The following is a 19,006-nucleotide window of genomic DNA, read 5'->3' as shown; positions in this document are numbered from 1 at the left end:
AAAAGTGAGGCAGTCGCCGTAGGGAGGTGGTCGGGCGGCCTCCCAACCCTCCCTCAGAACCTTGCATGGAAGAGAGGAGGGTTAAAATATCTGGGGGTGCATATTGGAAGCAAGGCAACTAAACAGAAAAACTGGGAGGGGGTGGAGGAGAAGATCATTGGAAAACTAGAGAAGTGGAGGTGGCTACTGCCCCAAATGTCCTACAGAGGCAGGGTCCTGGTTTTAAATAACTTGTGTGCGTCGCTCCTGTGGCATCGGTTGGCGTGTTTGGACCCCCCCAGTCAGCTCCTAATGAAACTTCAGGAAAAAATAGTGAATTTCTTCTGGGGGGGTCGACACTGGGTGCCACAGGGGCTGTTGTTTTTACCGCGAGAGGAGGGGGGTCAGGGCCTCATCCACCTGGCCAGCAGGACAGCAGCTTTCAGGCTGCTGTTCCTCCAAAGATACTTAGCTGGTCCAGCAGACCTGGTGTGGAGAGGCGTGGCCAGCTGTATCCTCAGAGAGGTGAGTAATCTGGGACTGGATGTTGCTCTGTTTTTTACTGATTTTAAATTTTTAAAGTTAACTGGGGTTCCTCCTTTTTATCAGAGCGTTTTAAAAGTGTGGGCGTTGTTTACAAGTAACCGGGAAAAAGTTGTCTCTTCCTCTCTGTTTTGGCTGTTGAAAGAGCCTCTGGTCCATGGGGCCAGACTGGACATCTCCTGTGCAGCCACGCCTGGGCTGACGGCGGCTCTGCTGCGCACCGGAACTGTTGTCCTGCAGCACCTGGTCCAGGCTGCAGGACCAGCGCTGACGGACTCTGAAGCTGTGGGACGTCTGCTGGGCCTCCAGTCCCAAAGGACAGCAACCAAGCTGCTGCTGCTGTGGAGGAAGAGGTTGACCCCGACAGAACAGAGGCTCCTCGGGGAGTTTAGCAGGGGGAGAGAGCCGGACCCGACTGACCCTGCCGCTGGGATAGAGCTCAGGCCCCCTGTGGAGAGAGGGACTGCTTTCAGACTGCACTCGGCCCACAGGAAAGACCTTTACAAGACCAGCGTGAGAGTACTAAACGGAAAGACGTTGGAGGGCAGGGCCCCGTGTGTATGGACCGAGAGGCTGGGAGAGACACAGCCTAACTGGAGGGTGCTGTATAAGCCCCCCCTGAAAAAGAGGACCGGGGATTTGCAATGGCGAATCCTCCATGGGGCCATTGCATCAAATGCTTTTATGTCAGTGATTGATCCTGCTGTGTCCAGCCAGTGCCCCTTCTGCAGCGGCAGGGAGACCACCTTCCACATTTTTAGTGAATGTGGAAGGTTGGTGGGTTTCTTTGCTCTGTTGACTCATGTTTTTAAACTTTTTAACCAGGTTTTTACAATTACTGCTTTTATTTATGGGGCGGGTTATAAGAAGGAAAGCAAGAACATGTGGCAGCTGCTGAATTTTATTATTGGGGAAGCGAAGATGGCAATTTACATCTCCCGAAGAAACAAACTGGAAGCGCAGTCTGGAACAGATGCAGCCTCAGTGTGGCGTTGCAATGTCCGCAGCCGGCTGAGGCTGGAATATGCATTTTATGCGATGATGGGAGACCTGGCCAGATTCACAGACATTTGGTGTTATAAAAGTATACTGTGTACTGTCAGTAGTGGGGACCTCGCCTTAAGTGACGTGCTTAGGGACTGAATGTTGTATATTGTCAGATGTTTGTGTGATGCAGCTACACGTGTACTTACTTTGTTTTTTTTTAATGGGTTTTACTCTTTGTTTTTTTTGTTTTTTTTGGTTTGAAGTACATGTGTGTTTTTTGTGGGCCTGTGTTTTATCGTCATTTGGTTATGTGTTGTGTGGATGTTTCTTTTTGGAGTTTGATTATTGATTAATTAAAGTTTGTTGTAAAAATCAAAAATCTTCTTCTTCTTCTTCTTCTGCTTGTTTAATGGCAGTTGGCACGCAACTTTTAGGTGCATTACCGCCACCTTCTGGAATGGAGTGTGGGGCAGGAAGGCCCCAGCAGTCCTTAAACCCTCTCTCTTAAACCTGTTCTTTCCATAAATAAAAGCAATGCTCTGGCAACATTTTTCAAAGATAAATTACTCAAAATTTCCCTGACCTCGAATTTGATTTTACTATCACAGATTTTCCTCTTGAATACTCTTCTCTGCTGCTGAAACTTGGGGCAATAAATCAATACATGCTCAACATTCTCTTCCACTCTACAGCATTCACATTCCCCTGTATTATGTTTTCCAATAATTCTCAGAGTGCTATTCAGCCCTGTGTGCCCGAGTCTTAATCGTGACAAGACATCCTCCTCTTTCCGGCCTAAACAGTCCTGTTCTCCTAAATTCCCCTCTACACTTTTTTGAATGGAGTAATAAAAGTGACCTTTCGAGCAGGTATCCCATTGTCTCTGCCATTTCTTCTTCATTCGTTCTTTAACTATTGTTTTAACTTCAGATCTACTATACTTCACGGGAAAGTCAATTACATTTTTAGCAGCCCCTCTTTTTGCATACTTGTCTGCTAACTCATTTCCATCCACTCCTATGTGTGCCGGAACCCACAAAATAATAACTTGCTTGCCTTGTCTCCCTAGCCTATAACTAACTTGACCAATTTCACATACAATATCTTGTCTTGCCTCAGATTTCAAATTTTTAACACTTATTGCTGCACTGCTTGAGTCAGTTGCAATCACAGTTCTCTCCATGGTCGCCATCTTGTTAGGTCTCTCTATTTGAGAGAAATGGTGATATTGTGTATGTGGAAAAAGTTTTAGATCTTTGAGTTCATCTCATAAAAAACGGAAGCAAAAACAATAGTGTTGCATTTATGTTTTTGTTGAGTGTAAATATATATGTATATTTATATACAGTCTATGTTCAGCTCCTCATCTCCTTCCCTTCAAACTTACAAAGGACTGTTTCGCACTTTTTTTAACCCCCCCTTTAACTCTATTGAATTAAAAGATGTTCAGTTTACTGTCACAGAGGACTTAATTCCACTTAAAATTTGGTTGTATTGTCTGAGAAAGATATTTCAAAAAATGACATCCGAGAGTGAAATCCAAACAAATGTTTAATTTTTGTTAAACATTTGCAGATACATTGCAGAAATCGAAAGAACTTGGCAGAATTTAAAAAGGCGGTAATCAGTCCTCTAGAATGAACATCTTAATGTTATATTTCTGATTATTTACACATTAGGTTCAGTCTGTATGACAGAGCTTTCATCTGTTACTAAATATGTTGAAACAGGTTTCATAAAATGTTAAATTCAGTCAACAAAAAATGTACTGCTGAAATAACCAAAAAATTTCGAAAATTGCATAAAATCAGAACGAATGATAATTAGCTAAAAACAGCTTACATTTCTTTCTACGATGAAGAAGAGTTTAATCTTCATACATGGTTCATTTATATCTAATGGTTTTGACATATGATCATGGTATTAATACAGCGCTGTCTGCCTGTTGATTTCTACTGAATCACACTATAGACTGTTGTTCTCTCAGTGTTTCAACCATTTCAGTAGAGGGAACTTCCATCTCTGTTTTCCTCTCTTTGTCTTCAACTTTGGATAAAATGGCGTCTCCAGCGCAACTTTGTTTTTCTCTGATGTCGGCTGGCCTTCGTGCAGAGAGTCATGGATCTTCTGCCATGAGTCCATCTCTGAGCTCCACAGAGCAGCTCTGGCTCTGATGAACTTTGAGACTTTACTCTCGCTGCCTTTAGCCAGACTGATGCTGTCTTTGCAGATGAAGAAGATATCCATGCCAAGGAAGAGACCATTGAATACAAAGGAGCTGGCCCTGGGTGCACTGGAGAGAGCAATAGGCCCTTTGACTGCTGCCTGACCAATATCTGGGATTTCTGTAGCCAACATGGATATGCGACTTACGGCTTTCCCCTCCTGAGCCACCAGTTTACCAACATTAGCACCAACATTAGCACCAACTTTAGCCAGTGCCACACCTACTCCCACAGCTACATCTACGTCATTTGCTTCCACTTTGCTGACTGGTTGATTGGCCACCTTCTCCCGACATTCCTGGAGACTCTGCACATCCTCCATGAAGCTCTCAAAGGCTTCACCAGCTTTCTTTTGTTACGTAGCATTTACTCCGATCTCTGTGAAGGTGGTGACAGCACTGTTGACTGCGCTGCCCATTCCCAGCCCAACCCCGGTCATTGTCAGAGCCAAAGAAACTCCCGCTGTGACAGGAATCAGTGCTAAACCAACAATGGACAGTATACTTGCAATCGCCCCCACTGAGCTGCCTGCCACACTGGAGATCTTTGCACCCTTATTCATCCTGTCCAGCTGAACAGCAATCTCCTCCAACTTGTCTAGAAACTCCAGCATCCTGGGCTGTCGCTCTTCGAACTGACTGATGAAGTCTGAACAGGACACTTCCTGGAACAAGAACACCATCCGGAAGGACTGGTTCATCCTGAAAGGAGAGAAGGGGAAATTAATTTAGTGACTCTTTTGTTGAAGGCTACACGATAAAACATTTCAAGAGAAATATCCATCCATTCTCTATACACCGCTTTATCCTCACTAGGGTCGCAGGGGGTGCTGGAGCCTATCCCAGCTGACTCGGGTGAAGGCAGGGGACACCCTGGACAGGTCGCCAGTCTGTCGCAGGGCTACATATACAGACAAACAATCACACTCACATTCACACCTACGGGCAATTTAGAGTAACCAGTTAACCTCAGCATATTTTTGGACTGTGGGAGGAAGCCGGAGTGCCTGGAGAACATGCAAACTCCATGCAGAAAGAGCCCAGGCCGGGACGTGAACCGGGAATCTTCTTGCTGCAAGGCGAAAGTGCTTACCAATTCCCCACTGTGCAGCCCCATTTCAAGAGAAATATTCACAATAAAAATAATACTGACGTCTGAACTGCTGCTTGACAAGATCTCGACTGCCTCTAGTTTCATTCAGTTACAGTGAATTATGCACTTATCCACAACATTAAAATGACCTTACTCATGTGTGCATCCCCCTCGTGCCACAAAAGCATTTGAAGCCTAAAGTCTACTGACCTCTGGTGTTGTTGAATTTGTTTCTCAGGCACAACCCACAGATGCTTTATCGGATTAAGATCTAGGAAATTTGGGGTGCATGTCAACACCTTGCACTCTTTGTCATGTTCCTCAAAGCATTCTTGAACAAAATTTCACAGTGTGGCAAAGAGCATTATCCTGCTTTACAGAAACCACTGCCAACAGCGAATACCGGTACCACAAAGGGGTGTACATGGATTACAACAATGTTTAGGTAGGTGTCAAGGTAACATCTACATGAATACAGGACCCAAAGTTTCCCAGCACAACACTGCTTCACATTGTGCCTTCCCTTTCTCAGACCACCTTCATCCATTGCTCAGTGCTAGAGTTCTGATACTCACATTTCTATTGTAGGTGCTTTCAGTAGTGGACATGGAATCACATGGACACACCTATCAGTATTGGGTATTTCATGATTGGGTAACCACTTGACTTCTTGTCCTTTCTTGGGCCACTTTTGCTATACTTCATACCAGGAACACCCCACACACCAGCTTCTTTGGACATTTTCTGACCCTGTCATCTAACCATCTCAGTTTGGTCCTTATTAAAGCCATCAAAATCCTTTCATTCATCAATGTCCTTCTCTTTATCTTCTTCGTGGGATTGGGTGATGATGGCAGCAGGTTCCAGATGTCCCTCGCTGCAGCAATGTCTCCAGTTCCTCCTGCTGTGTTCTGAAACCGTTCCCAGTTCAGGTGAGATATATAATGTCTCCACTGACTTCTGGGTCGAACCCAGGAGAAACCGTGTTGCTGCATGACTCACAGTGTTGTTTGGACTACAGTCTTTATGCAGAGCAGAATTTTAACAAACACTTTATGTACTGCACATTTTTATGCAGTTTGACAATATGTGTCAATAAGTCTTTAGAAGACTTTGCCTGAGTGTGCTGACATATTTGGGATCAAAACACATTCCTGGGTAAAACGTACCTGATTTCCTCAAGCTGATTGATGTTATCAAGCATCCTTTGTAGGTCATCTTCAGTCAAATCCACATGGAGTTTCACCAGTTTTTACGGTCTTTTTCATACGAAAGTCACTGAAACAGCTGTGAAAGACAGTTTGACTTATTTTCTGCCTTACATGAAATTTATTGTGCAACATATGTGTATCATTTAGTTTCTGCAACATCAGTTTACCTTTTGTCCAGCTTTTCACACATGGTTTTGGTGATCTGTATGTATCTGTCCAGCTGATTTGCCAGCACTTCCACATTCTGAAGTTTGGGAAGGAAGAAGACGTTTGCGTCTCTTTTAAACTCCAGGAGGAGAGGGCAGATCTGCTGTGCAGCACCGATGATGACCTGAACATATTCAAAGCTGATCTCTTCGGGCAGGTGCAACACCTGATTCTTCATGAACACATGCAGTGAGGTGACCGCCAGCTTCTCCACTGCATCCAGGAAACAGTCAAGCTTCTTCAAACCTCCCAGAGTGTCCTTCAACACTTCATCCAGCTCCTTCTCTAGCTCTGCACACCTTTCGTCATCATTTAGGGTTACCTTGCTCTTTAGATATTCCACAAAAGCCTCACCTTTGTCCTCCGACTTAGTAACATGACTGATGTCAAGGTCAATTTTGTCTGCCCTGCCTTTGATGTCCATCATCATTTCTAACTCCGTCTTTCTCTTTGTCTCCCATTTTGGGAACATATGACAGAATTTTCTCATTGTGTCGATGTAATTGAGAGTATCTGTGATGAAGCGGCACAAGACCTGTTTTAGTTCCTCTCTGTAAGACAAAACATCTATTTTGAGATTTAAAAACCAGTTCAAACATACATACCAGTATAGGACAACCTGTTCCTATGTGTGAAATAGGTGTTCACATTTCTTGGTTTTAATGTCAGAGAGCCAAGTTTAGTCTTCATGACCTAGTAATGGTTTTAACCCCAAAATGTACAATGCTCATCATATTTATTATCTGCTGACAAAACCTGATCCAATATATGTCTATATACTTGTCCTTAATTTTACAGCTTAGATTTAATTACAAGAACAGAATAAAAAAAACAAGAAATGAATAACATAAGAGTCTAAGAGCTTCTCTGCATCTTCAGTGTGAAATGTCAGGTGCAGTTTGTTTTTAACTGATTGCAACGCCTGCTTTAAAGTTCTGCAAAATTCAATGGAAGGAGACACAAAAATGACAATATAAAGACACGAAACCCCTACAAAGAGAAACAAAGTGAAAACTGCCTGCTGTAGGATGGTATGTGACCAGCAGATTTTGTCAGAGCACAAATGCTTCCACAGTGAATGCAGGCCTTTCAGAAGGTTTCATATTTGAAATTAAGTAGTATTCTCAATATTTTTAGGCAACATTTTTTGCAGTATTACAGGACATATTTTAAACTGTGAAAAAAATAATATAATGACTGAGTATTTAACCAAAGCAAACTTCTATTGAGGTACTTGAACCATGGGAGTTAATGTTAATGTAGGAAATTAGTAGATTGTAAACAATAATGTTTTTTGTTGTTGTTGCACAGAATGTTACGTTATGCAGCTTGTTCAAACAGACACCCAAAGACTGAAGCAGAAAAGACATGAGTTGTGAAGGAGAAGGAGAACCTTAAGGCAACAGTAGAGGCTCTCACACTGGGCTAAAGTCAAACACCTGCATAGAAATGAACTGAATAACGAATGAAACGCCATGTTTTATAATCTTTTATGGCACCGACTGAATGCTGGACTGCACTGTCACTTTTGCAATGCAGTATGGTAGGTCACTCTATTAAGGCAATGGAGGGTCAACAGGTTCAAAGGGAGAAGCTCACATGCAGTGTGAACAGAGCAGCTCAGATTACAACACAAATACAAAGGGAGTGTGACTCCAGTGTCTGCAATACATGCCATTACTCCACTATACCTTTACATAGCAAACAGCTTTTTTTTAATGCTGTAACGGAGTTCAAAATCTTGCATATTTCATGTTTAATGCATCAACGTATATAAGGGATACACTTTTAAAACAGTTTTCTTGAGGAAAAAGTTGGCAGCTTTATAAATCAATAATCAAAGCAGATGATGTACAGTGAACTTCATCAGCACAAGGAATAACCCTTTGCCAGCTAAACTATGCCTGTTTGCCAACACTAAACTGCTCATTGCCCAAGCGACTGCCTCCCAAGGTCACTACAGTGTTAAACAGTCAGAGACTCCGACTGGTGGAACAACTGAGTCTTCTGCCTTATCTGGTAATAAAGTTTTGAATAATTTGATTGCGGATTAATCATTAACATCCCGAGTATATACAGAGTGTTTAACTGCTGGATCTGTTGTAGGTGGAGCTGATTTTATTGATTAGATAACGAGACACTGCACTTTCCAAAGGGTTCAAAGATAAATCGGTCATGGGACGATTAAAGGGAGACGACGACAGCTTGGGTGGGGTTGCATTTTGAAAGCTTTTCATACGTTAGAAATTTAAATTTAATGTTAAAGCTTGGAAAGTAATTGAAGCAGGATAAAGTGGTGAAATGAAAAAGTCAACGCAGCCTCCTGAAATTCAAGCTCTTTTCAGACTTTGATTTGTAATTTTGCTCCTTTCATCAGTCTATTAAAGTGACAGCATTTGGTCATTCAGACATGTCATTTTTTACATTAATGTTTCTCCCGCCACAGATGGAAAACTTTACCTTGTGGCGTAATGTAAGTTCTTGTACTAATAAACAAAGAACTAAATTCAGATCCAGCAAGTAACAAGTTATTGCACTGAATCTTATAAACCGTAACTTTGTGCTTGACAGCTCACATGTCTGAGGTGATCAGAAGTACACAGCATGACTTTGTGTTCTGAAATTCTTAAAGTTGCTTCTGTTCCACCTGCATAAAAGCGTGCAACTGACTCTCTTTTAAGACGCTCATATGGATCCTGCTACTGTCTGATGCTGCAGGTATTAAATTAGTAAAGTAAAAACTCCTACAAACAGCTGGAAGCAACAGAGTGAACTTTGTCTCCTGTCATCATTTTGTCAAAACCTACATCCATCTATCCATCATCTATACACTGCTTAATCCTCATTTAGGTCATGGAGGGCTGGAGTCTATCCCAGCTGACTTAGAGTGAAGGTAGGGGACACCCTGGACAGGTCACCAGTCTATCACAGGGCTACGTATACAAACAATCACACTTACATTTACACCTATGGACAATTTAGAATCACCTATTAACCTCACCATGTTGTTGGACTGTGGGAGGAAGCCGGAGTACCTGGAGAAAACCCACGCATGCACAGAAGGCAAAAGTGCTAACCACCAAGCCACTGTGCAGCCTCCAAAGCCGACATGACATTCTATATTTGTGAGTCTCATTAATCTGACCTGGTCTATATTAAGCGCAGTAAAGTTTTCTCTCCGTTTGACATTTCAGTTTGTAAAAGATGTGAAATAATAGAGCAAATTAAATGCCTTAATAATTATCAAAGTTCTTAAATGCTCTGCAAAAGGCACACACCATCAAACATTACCTTGCTGGAGACATCTTTCCCCTCTGTGTATTCTGCTTTCAAGTCCTTATTAGAGCCTCACTTTTATCTGCAGAAATAAAATAAAGATGGTAAAGGATGGGATTTGGGGATTTGCTGTGCTAAAGAGATCATCGACTCACCTCTCAACTCAATCTGCTACATTTATCCCTCAGTAATAAACATGTTCGGGCATGCTGGTTGTACTGGACTGTTCAAGGTTCGGCAATTGGAAGACAGACATCTGGATTTACCATCCTTATCTACTTACCTTTTATTATCCAGTGGTGTCTCCAGATTTTTATCATAGAGTCTATAGATAAAATAGTCCAGGAGAAGAGATGTTGTGTTGTACTGGAGAACAAAACAAACCCATAAGCAGGACATCCATAGTTTATTTATAATTTCTTAAACACTGATGATTCTATCCAAGTAAATTCATCAAACTATAGCAACAATAAAATGTATTTTCATTGTTGCTCTGCTACCCATATTTTGCATTAAAGGTTTGATTTGTTTGCAAAAAATTACTTGATCAACTTTGGATGAAAAATCCACAGGAATTTTAAATGATCTTTAGCTTTTCAAACTAAAACTTAAGTTGGAATGATTGCCATTATACACAGGAGAAATGCTTTAAGTGCTTAAATTTATTTGTCTAAAGCACATGGTCTCAAAAACCTGGTCCCAGTGTGTGAAGATGGACGTTACAAGGCAGGCCCTCACAATATATTCCATTAATGCATCAGGAGACTACAGTGTTCAACGAGATCTGGTCTCTGGAGCCCTCCCGTGGGTAAAGTAGGAACAGATCTAAGTCCTTTTGACAAGCTCTTTAAACTGGGAACTAGTGTGAGTAATAGGGCTGCAAATAATGACAATATTTACAGCTGATTAATCTGTTGGTTAGTTATTTGAATGACTGTTTAGTTATTTGGTCTTCAAACTGTCAGTAAATGGTGAAAAATGGTAATCATTGCTTCCCAAGGCTCAAGATGATGTCATCAACTGTCTTGTTTTCGAACAAAATAGAACAGAATAATACAGAGTACCTTTAATTGTCATTGCAAATTTTACAACAAAATTAATCTATAGCTTTCAGCACATTATAAATAGAATCAAAGTTCATGAATTAGTAGTTCGGTGGCTAATTCGTACTCAGGTCCAGACAGTGAGCATGAGTGTTTGGAAGTATTCAGTTTCAGTCATTTTATCAGAGGGAACTGTTGTCTCTGTTCTGCTGTCTGTCTACATCTCTGGATAAAATGGTGTCTCCAGGACAATTTTCTTTTTCTCTGATGTCGGCTGGCCTTCATGCAGAGAGTCATGGATCTTCTTCCATGAGTCCATCTCTGAGCTCCACAGAGCAGCTCTGGCTCTGATGAACTTTGAGACTTCAGTCTCGCTGCCTTTAGACAGACTGATGCTGTCTTTGCAGATGAAGAAGATATCCATGCCAAGGAAGAGAGCGTTGGCTGCGATGAAACCGGCCCTCGCAGTCTTGGTGAGTGCAAGAGGCCCTTTGACTGCTGCCTGACCAATATCTGGGATATCTGCAGCCACCCTGGGAATGTTACGCAAGGCTTTCCCTTCCTGAGCCACCACCTTACCAGCACTTGCTGCAACCTCTTCCATTTTTACCACCTTCAGAGCAGAGGCACTATCAACAAGTGCATCAATGCCTTTACCAACATTAAGACCAACTTTACCAAATGCCACACCTACTCTCGCAACCATGTCTACTTCATTTGCTTCCATTTTGGTAACTGGTTGATTGACCACCTTCTCCAGACATTCCTGGAGACTCTGCACATCCTTCATGAAGCCCTCAAAGGTTTCACCAGCTTTCTTTTGTTGCGTAGCATTTACTCCCATCTCTGTGAAGGTGGTGACAGCACTGTTGACTGCACTGGTCATTCCCAGCCCAACTCCGGTCATTGTCAGAGCCAAAGAAACTCCGGCTGTGAAAGGAATCAATGCCAAACCAACAATGGACAGCACACCTCCAACTGCCCCCACTGAGCTGCCTGCCACACTGGAGATCTTTGCACCCTTATTCATCCTGTCCAGCTGAACAGCAATCTCCTCCATCTGGTGTAGAAACTCCAGCATCCCTGGCTTTCGCTCTTCGAACTGACTGACGAAGTCTGAACAGGACACTTCCTGGAACAAGAACACCATCCTGAAGGGCTGGTTCCTCCTGAGAGGAGAGCAGAGGAAATTCATAGGGCATTAATTTAGGATCTGTCACATTGTGGCCTTTGTTAAAGTCATTCTTACACTCCCCATTTTCTCTGTTTCCAACACATCATCTTCAAAAACTGCTAGCTCACTTACTGCCAAATATATCCAAAGATATTCAAAGTTATGTATTCACCTGTCAGTGGTTTTAATGTTGTAACCGATTTAAGCAGAGAAGACCTTTTAGCTCAATGCTAACTCCAGCAAGCATGCTCAAATGTGGCAGCTATGATGTTAAACCATCATATTTATCATGCTAACATTTGCTAATCATTATTAAACACAAAGTATAACTGAAGCTGGTGATAGTGACATTAGTGCTGCAACTACCTGACAGTGATGCGAGAGGAAAAGTGAAGGTTTTACAGGTCATCTTTTCAGACATTACATTTCTGCACCAATTTTTACAACAATCGTCTTATTAGTTGTTGACATATTTCACTCAAACGTGTAAATGTAAAACTTTAAAGAGAAGTCAGTCAGATTAATCATCTGCTGACTGTAGATATCTGCATCATTTCATGTTTTCTGGAAATGATTCCAGTGTCTGTTGAGATATTATATCAGTTCCATCCACTGGACCATGTTGCTCAGACAACAGTCTTTATGCAGAGCAGAAATGTAAACAAACACTTTTTGTACTGCACATTTGTTTTTTTTGGAGCACATTATTATCTATCAAACAGTTTTTTTGAAGACCTTGCACAAGTGTTACCTGATTTCCTCAAGCTGATTGATGTGATCAAGCATCCTTCGTAGGTCTTCTTCAGACAAATCCACATCGAGCTCCACAACAGTTTCCACAGTTGTTTTCAGGCAAAAGTCACTGAAGCAGCTGTGAAAGACAGTTACTTATTTTCTACAGTACATGAAATTTGTTGTGCAACATATGTGTATCATTTAGTTTCTGCAACATCAGTTTACCTTTTGTTCAGCTTCTCACACATGGTTTTGGTGATCTGTATGTATCTGTCCAGCTGATATACCAGAACTTCCACATTCTGAAGTTTGGGAAGGAAGAAGACGCTTGCGTCTCTTTTAAACTCCAGGAGGAGAGGGCAGATCTGCTGTGCAGCACTGATGACCACCTCAACATATTCAAAGCTGATCTCTTCAGGCAGGTGTAACACCTGGTTCTCCATGAACACATGCAGTGAGGTGACCGCCAGCTTCTCCACTGCATCCAGGAAACAGTCAAGCTTCTCCAGACCTCCCAGAGTGCCCTTCAACACTTCATCGAGCTCCTTCTCTAGCTCTGCACGCCTTTCGTCATCATTCAGGGTTACCTTGCTCTTTAGATATTCCCCAAAGGCCTTACCTTTGTCCTCTGACTCAGTAACATGGCTGATGTTTAGGTCGATTTTTTCTGCCCTGCCTTTGATGTCCATCATCATTTCTAACTCCGTCTCTCTCCAGATAATCCATTTTGAGAACATCTGACAGAATTCTCTCACCGTGTCAATGTAGGTGAGGGTATCTGTGCTGTAGCGGCTCAAGGCCTGTTGTAGTTCCTCTCTGTAAGACAAAACATCATCCAGAGAAATTCAGACAAATTCAGACAATTGTAAACGTATTCCGTCCTCTTTCACCATTTCTGTAAAAGTTTAGCTGGAAAATGCATCTTCTCCCCAGTCACAGTTCTCTGGTTGTCTTTTAAGATTCCCTTATCTTTGCAGCATTTATTTCCCCTCCTCCCCATTCAAGCCTTCCAGGGCCTACTGCCAAGTCTCACATCAAGATGCTGCCACCACCATGCTTCACAGTGGGGATGGTGTGTTTGTGAAGATGTGCAGTGTTTTGTATCGGCCAAACACAGTGGGTACTCTGATGGACCAAAGCTCAGTTCTGGTCTCATTAAGCCAGAGAAACTTCTTCTGTTTTACGTCAGAGTCTCTCACAGCCTTATTGTGAATTTTATTTGAGATTTATATGCATTTTTTTGTCTGCAGTGTCTTTCTCTTTGCCACTTCCATAAAACTTTGATTGGAGAAGGACAGGCGACAGTTATACGCACAGTCTCCCTCCTCTCAGACAACTGAGTCTTGCAACTCCTTTAGAGGAGTCGTATGTGTCTTGGTGGCCTCCCTCACTGGGCTCTTTCTTACAGAGTCCCTCAGTTTTTGAGGACGGCCTGCTCTAAGCACATTTATACATGCACCATGTTTATTTTCATTTCTTAATGATGGATTTAATTCAACTCTGAAGGATTGTCAGCGACTTCAGAATTTTTTTTTGAATACATCCACTGATCTTTACTTTTCAGTAACCTTTTCACAGACTTCCTTCCTTTGTCTTCAAGGTGTGGTAATAGCCAGGGGTACTGATTCACAAGTGACCAGACATTTCAAAACACAGACGACTTTCTAATATTTTAATCCCCTGAAACACATCCATTGCACTCACGTAATCTCCATTTCCCATTATGTGACTTATAGCTCCGACTGGCTGTACTCGTCTTGAATCGGGTGAGTCACTTTAAAAGGAGGCTCATTGTTACGCAGTCAGCCTTTTTACATTTAGTTTTTTTAATTAAATGACATTACTTTTTTGGAATCTGTTTTCACTTTGACATGAAGGAGTATTTTCTGTCCATTTTTGTCAAAAGCCAAATTGTATTTAAAGCATTTAACTGTTGTAGATGTAGCTGAGTTCATTTACTTTATACAGAGACTTTGCACCCTCTAAAGGGTAATGTCTACTGCATGCCCACTGGTGCGTTATGTGTTAGCTTCTGCATTCACTGTAACAGAAATTAAGCAGAACTTAGAGCTTAACTTGGATTCGTTTCTCGAACCACACACAGAAAGACCCCTTCCACCAGAAGATCAGGCAGCATAACATTAATTTTACTCTATGCATCTCTGTGGATATACCCGAACCGTTTCATTGCCTTTTCACAAATTTTATCGAGCAGCCACACTTTACAGAACTCATGAACTGTCTTCTCATTCATACTCGACCACCTGCAAAATGCTGTAATACAAACAAGCTGTTTTAAAATGAATAAATATTCAGAAAATCTTTGCAGTGTCTGAGAAAATTAAATACTAATAATTCCAATAATAGAATGATTGTGGCTTCACAGATATCACAGTTGGTTTAGAAATCCAGATCAAACTTTTTAGACGCTGAGATCTGATGTTGATGAGAACCTGAAGTCAATACACAGAGGACTATAGACGACTATATGCAAAGATAGAGAGACAAAATAAAGGATATTAAAGCAGTTTACTGATTCATCCTCACACAGACACTTCAGAGCACTAAATAAAGTGGAAAAATATTCTTAGATAATCATGAAATAATTGATGCCTGTTGTGATCTGGGAGTTTTGAGTGACAAGTTTACAGTTTAGTGACTATTTATAGACCCTTTATTTGTTTACAAACATTGTGACGGTTTTTTGTGGCCGGGGCTTATGCTGGAGGCAAAAGTGGAGCGAGAAGTCAAGCAGGACTGGGAGTATTTAGTTTGCGCTGGGAGCAACTCGAGCATTTTTAACCCGTTAAACTTAAGTGTACCACCGGCGGTACACTTCCTAATTTGCATAGGAATTTAAAGAATGTCCGAAGGCTGCAAACGCAATTATATAAACACTATACGCTGATGGAAAGCTTAGATTCTCATGAATCCGCCGCTATAAACCACTTTCAGATGTGATTACCACAGCGGGTAATATAAACACATTTGTCCGACAAACAACATCCTTTCTCTGTACACGACTTTAACGTACACAGCGCGACTCACATTTCCGGGTTCATTATTACACACAGATGAAAATATTCCACAAAAAACGGCCATAATCTAACCTTGGTCATCCAGACGACACAAGCCAGTGAACTATTTTGTCCAAAACATGTCTTGAAGTCGGTATATAATCCAAGAATCGGTCGTTTTCAAGGAAATGCACCTCGCGATGCGCGTCCAATATGCCCTGTATTTCTCGTCATATTTAACGGGTTATTGTTTTTGATTGTATTTTTTTCTGTGTCTTGTTGTGTCCTTGTTCTTATGGTGTGTGTATTTGGACCCAGTGTCTGGAATAAAGCAGAATTTAATTGAATTGAATTGAATATTTTTTATTTACAAATAGAATATTAGCGATTTTTTGTACCGAAAATGGCTGGAATTGACTGCAGCTGATCGTATCTGTCCAGTCTTTTCGCCTCAGTGCATTTAACCACAACTGTCTTCGTTCCCTCTGAGCACGAGTGTTCGGTGGAATCCTATAAAACTTTAATTTGCGTTCGCCAATGTCATTCCTCCTATTCTGGCATCCAAAAACACAGCAGGACGACATTTTAGAAAAGTTAATAGAGCCTAGTCCCTCAGTCTTTCGCCTTTCTGTCCGGCCGCAGGCTTTCTCTTTTGCCTCCAGCTAAAGCTGTGACGTCATTAGTGACGTGGGTCATTAAAGGGTCTATAAAAACTTTTCTTAATGACTTTCCGTCCATCTGAGTATGGACAATGTTTTTATCAATCACTAATCAATTACTCCAGGTTAAAGATACCGATCACGATCTGTTTGCAACTTCTTTTAACAAAGCGGAATCAGTAATCGTGTCCTAATAAGTCCCACTTCTATTATAATTGAGTTTATTCTGTGAATGTGTGTATCACGTGAAATGGATTGTATTCACTCAAGAGGGCATGGTTTTTGTGAAATTTATGGATCGAATCTCGTTTCCTCCCGTATTTATCTATTTATTTTTTTCGTTGATAGCTTACAAACGCGTGTATTTTTTTTAGTGTATTCTGTTGCAGCAGTTTTCATGGCTGTGACGAATCTGCCTCCAAAAACGAAACTAACAAGGCTCAAGTGCAAATAAGTAAAAAGAAAAGTTATGCCTTTAAATGAAAAAGGTGGGCACAAACTGAGACCTACCTTACAGCAGACATCTCTGTTCTCTGTGTGCGGCGCTTTCAGCTCCACAAGTTTACCTACAGGAACAAAATAAAGACGGACTATAATGGGGAAACCCTCTGACTTGCTGGGATCGCCTGAAACTGCTGTAATCAGCCCTCAGTGTGGACTTTATCAGGTGAAGCAGAGGTGTTATTTCCCTTTAGTTTCGTTTCCTCGACTTCAGTCACACCCATTTCTGTGCTGTCCTGCTCGAGGCTCTGCAGTCTGCTGCTGTTTGCAAATAACAAAGGTCATTTGTTGAACACGCGTGTCTGCATGGTGCCTTCAAGTGCTGTCGGAAATGCGCAGTGAGCTTCGTAACAACTGAAGTTACTGTTCACCAATGTAAGGCAGTAACTGAAACAGAACGCTAGGTGGTGCTGTAGCTGTTTGTCTTTTCCAGGACACCGTAGTTTACACTTTGTTCTGCAGAGGGCGCCATGTCTCCGTAAGTATTGTTGCACTGTTGTTGAAGGTTAGTAGTGCTCCTGGAAGACCACATTTCCAGGGTTCCTGCAAGGCATTAAAAAGTATTAATAGCCGTTAAGTTGATTTTGTGAAACTTAAGGCCTTAAATGGCATTAAAAATCATTAAATTTGATTCTCAGTGGCATTAAAAATTCTTTCTGCAGTTTTCAACAAAATATTTGACAATAATATAGTAATATATAATTATAGACTGCGATTCGTCAGATATGTGCATCTGCGTAAACATGCCGAAGCATTACGATAATTGTTCCTGCTGGACCAGGTGGAGGGGAGTTGGGAAATGCAAATTCCAGCAAAAATAGCTCGAAAGCATGGATTTCAGAGAATGGCTATAGCCCATGGGTGGTCAGGGGTGGTTTCCAGATTCAGAAATAGTGAAATGTATGGACAGTTGTCATATAAAAATCATCTTTCACAAAAAAAATAAACAAACCCATGTAATTTGTTGAGTTCACAGTCGTGGCATTAAAATTTTTACAGCATAGCATTTAAATGGCATTAAAAAGCATTGAATTTGACTGGCTAATTTCCACAGAAACCCTGATTTTGTACAAAATGTATAAGCTGAATTGCAGTTAAACAATCCCTTTCAAATACATTTCTGTGAAGTGATAAGCACTGTTTACTCTGAGTTGAAGGACTGTGTGTTTAGGATTAAAGCCTAAATGACCTTTAATAATGTGTACTGATGTCCGTGTTGTGGGCGGGTAGCTTTGAGTGAGTGCAGTAGGACATGCTGGTATTTTTTAAGGGTTTGCAGCTGCATGTGTATCTTATTGGTTGTTTTTGCACAATCCAGAACGTGTGACATGTATTTTTTTGTTAATCTCAGCCAGTTTATTAACAGGCAGAGAAACTGCTGACAGTGAAAGATAACACAAAGTTTTTTTTTCCCTTTTCCTGTTGTTGAAGGTTGTACGTGCAAGACCAGTTGGCAACAATTAAAATCTCCATCACAACTACGACCCCAGCTATCTGGTCCTCTTCTCTCTGAGTAACACACTGCATCCAAATGCACTAATAAACACCACGCAAAGCTACGCAGGGTTTGTGGAGAAGCGCCCCACATATAGCAGACACGCAGAACCTCTGGGTTACACCAACATGAAACATCTTTTTCCGGTGGCCCTGCACAGGTTTTTTCATTGGATGGCAAACAAAAGCAAATAGAACAAAAGCCGTAACTGAATTTCATGATATGTCATATTGTTGTAGTACGGAGGCCAGTTGGAACTACATATGTGCTTTGGTTTCTGATTTTACAGTTAATTTTAGCTGTCAGTGACCACATAAAAAACCCCACCGAGATGTATTTAAGGGAGGTAAATGCCAGCCATAGGCAAGACATCCATAGTGTGTCTATGATTCTTTAATTACAGGAGATCAATAAAGGTGAATGTGCCAGGAAGGTATCAAACACGACACTTCACACTCACAGTCCTAACAGCATAACACTTTACTAAATTAACTAGGCCAACTAAACCACAAAAACACAGTACAAACACTAATAACACTGTACCATTTATAAAAACCACAATAATGACATCTAAACTCTGTGTTTGCGACAATACTAATATGACACCTTTACTCTGAGGCATACAGTATCTCAAGCTGCTTTACAACAGAGATCTGTTTGGTTTGCAGATAATTTCCTGATATACTTTGGCTGAAAATTACCTAAAGCTCAGAAATGATCTTTAGCTTTGGAATCCTGAAAAACATTACTGTATCAGGAGACTACAGTGTTCAAGGTGATCTGGTCTCTGGAACCCTCCTGTGGGTAAAACAGGAATAGATCTCAGTCCTTCCAACAAGATTTTTAAAATGAAAATTACTGT

At 41.4% G+C, this 19,006-nt stretch overlaps 4 protein-coding genes across 4 annotated transcripts in view; all 4 read right to left on the bottom strand.

Annotated features, from left to right (window-relative positions):
* Positions 1 to 6,975, bottom strand: part of LOC127531677 (uncharacterized) — a 70,288-nt gene extending 63,313 nt beyond the window's left edge. Inside the window, exons 1-3 of the mRNA XM_051941499.1 lie at positions 6,967 to 6,975; positions 6,205 to 6,869; positions 5,996 to 6,113 (exon numbers count right to left, since the gene is read on the bottom strand). Coding sequence (XP_051797459.1) covers positions 6,047 to 6,113; positions 6,205 to 6,869; positions 6,967 to 6,975 — 741 coding nt within the window. The 3' untranslated portion in view covers positions 5,996 to 6,046. The remainder of the gene's footprint in view (positions 1 to 5,995; positions 6,114 to 6,204; positions 6,870 to 6,966) is intronic.
* Positions 1 to 9,921, bottom strand: part of LOC127531635 (uncharacterized) — a 99,933-nt gene extending 90,012 nt beyond the window's left edge. The window contains exon 1 of the mRNA XM_051941345.1: positions 9,804 to 9,921. The gene's annotated coding sequence lies outside the window, so the exon portion shown is untranslated. The remainder of the gene's footprint in view (positions 1 to 9,803) is intronic.
* Positions 3,552 to 5,675, bottom strand: LOC127531678 (apolipoprotein L4-like). The gene is given in 3 exon segments (XM_051941500.1): positions 3,552 to 3,581; positions 3,583 to 4,435; positions 5,402 to 5,675. Coding segments are annotated over 3 exon segments (885 nt in total). The 5' UTR covers positions 5,404 to 5,675.
* Positions 9,908 to 17,666, bottom strand: LOC110972573 (uncharacterized). The gene is made up of 4 exons (XM_051941340.1): positions 16,659 to 17,666; positions 12,698 to 13,288; positions 12,489 to 12,608; positions 9,908 to 11,732 (listed from the first exon to the last, which is right to left on the bottom strand). Exons 1-4 carry the CDS (start codon positions 16,670 to 16,672, stop codon positions 10,781 to 10,783), a joined length of 1,677 nt encoding a protein of 558 aa, XP_051797300.1. The 5' UTR covers positions 16,673 to 17,666; the 3' UTR covers positions 9,908 to 10,780.
* Between the last annotated feature and the right edge of the window lie 1,340 nt (positions 17,667 to 19,006).

Source organism: Acanthochromis polyacanthus, chromosome 21 (assembly GCF_021347895.1).
Source record: "Acanthochromis polyacanthus isolate Apoly-LR-REF ecotype Palm Island chromosome 21, KAUST_Apoly_ChrSc, whole genome shotgun sequence".
Classification (NCBI taxonomy): domain Eukaryota; kingdom Metazoa; phylum Chordata; class Actinopteri; family Pomacentridae; genus Acanthochromis; species Acanthochromis polyacanthus.
This window is presented reverse-complemented; position numbering and strand designations above follow the sequence as displayed.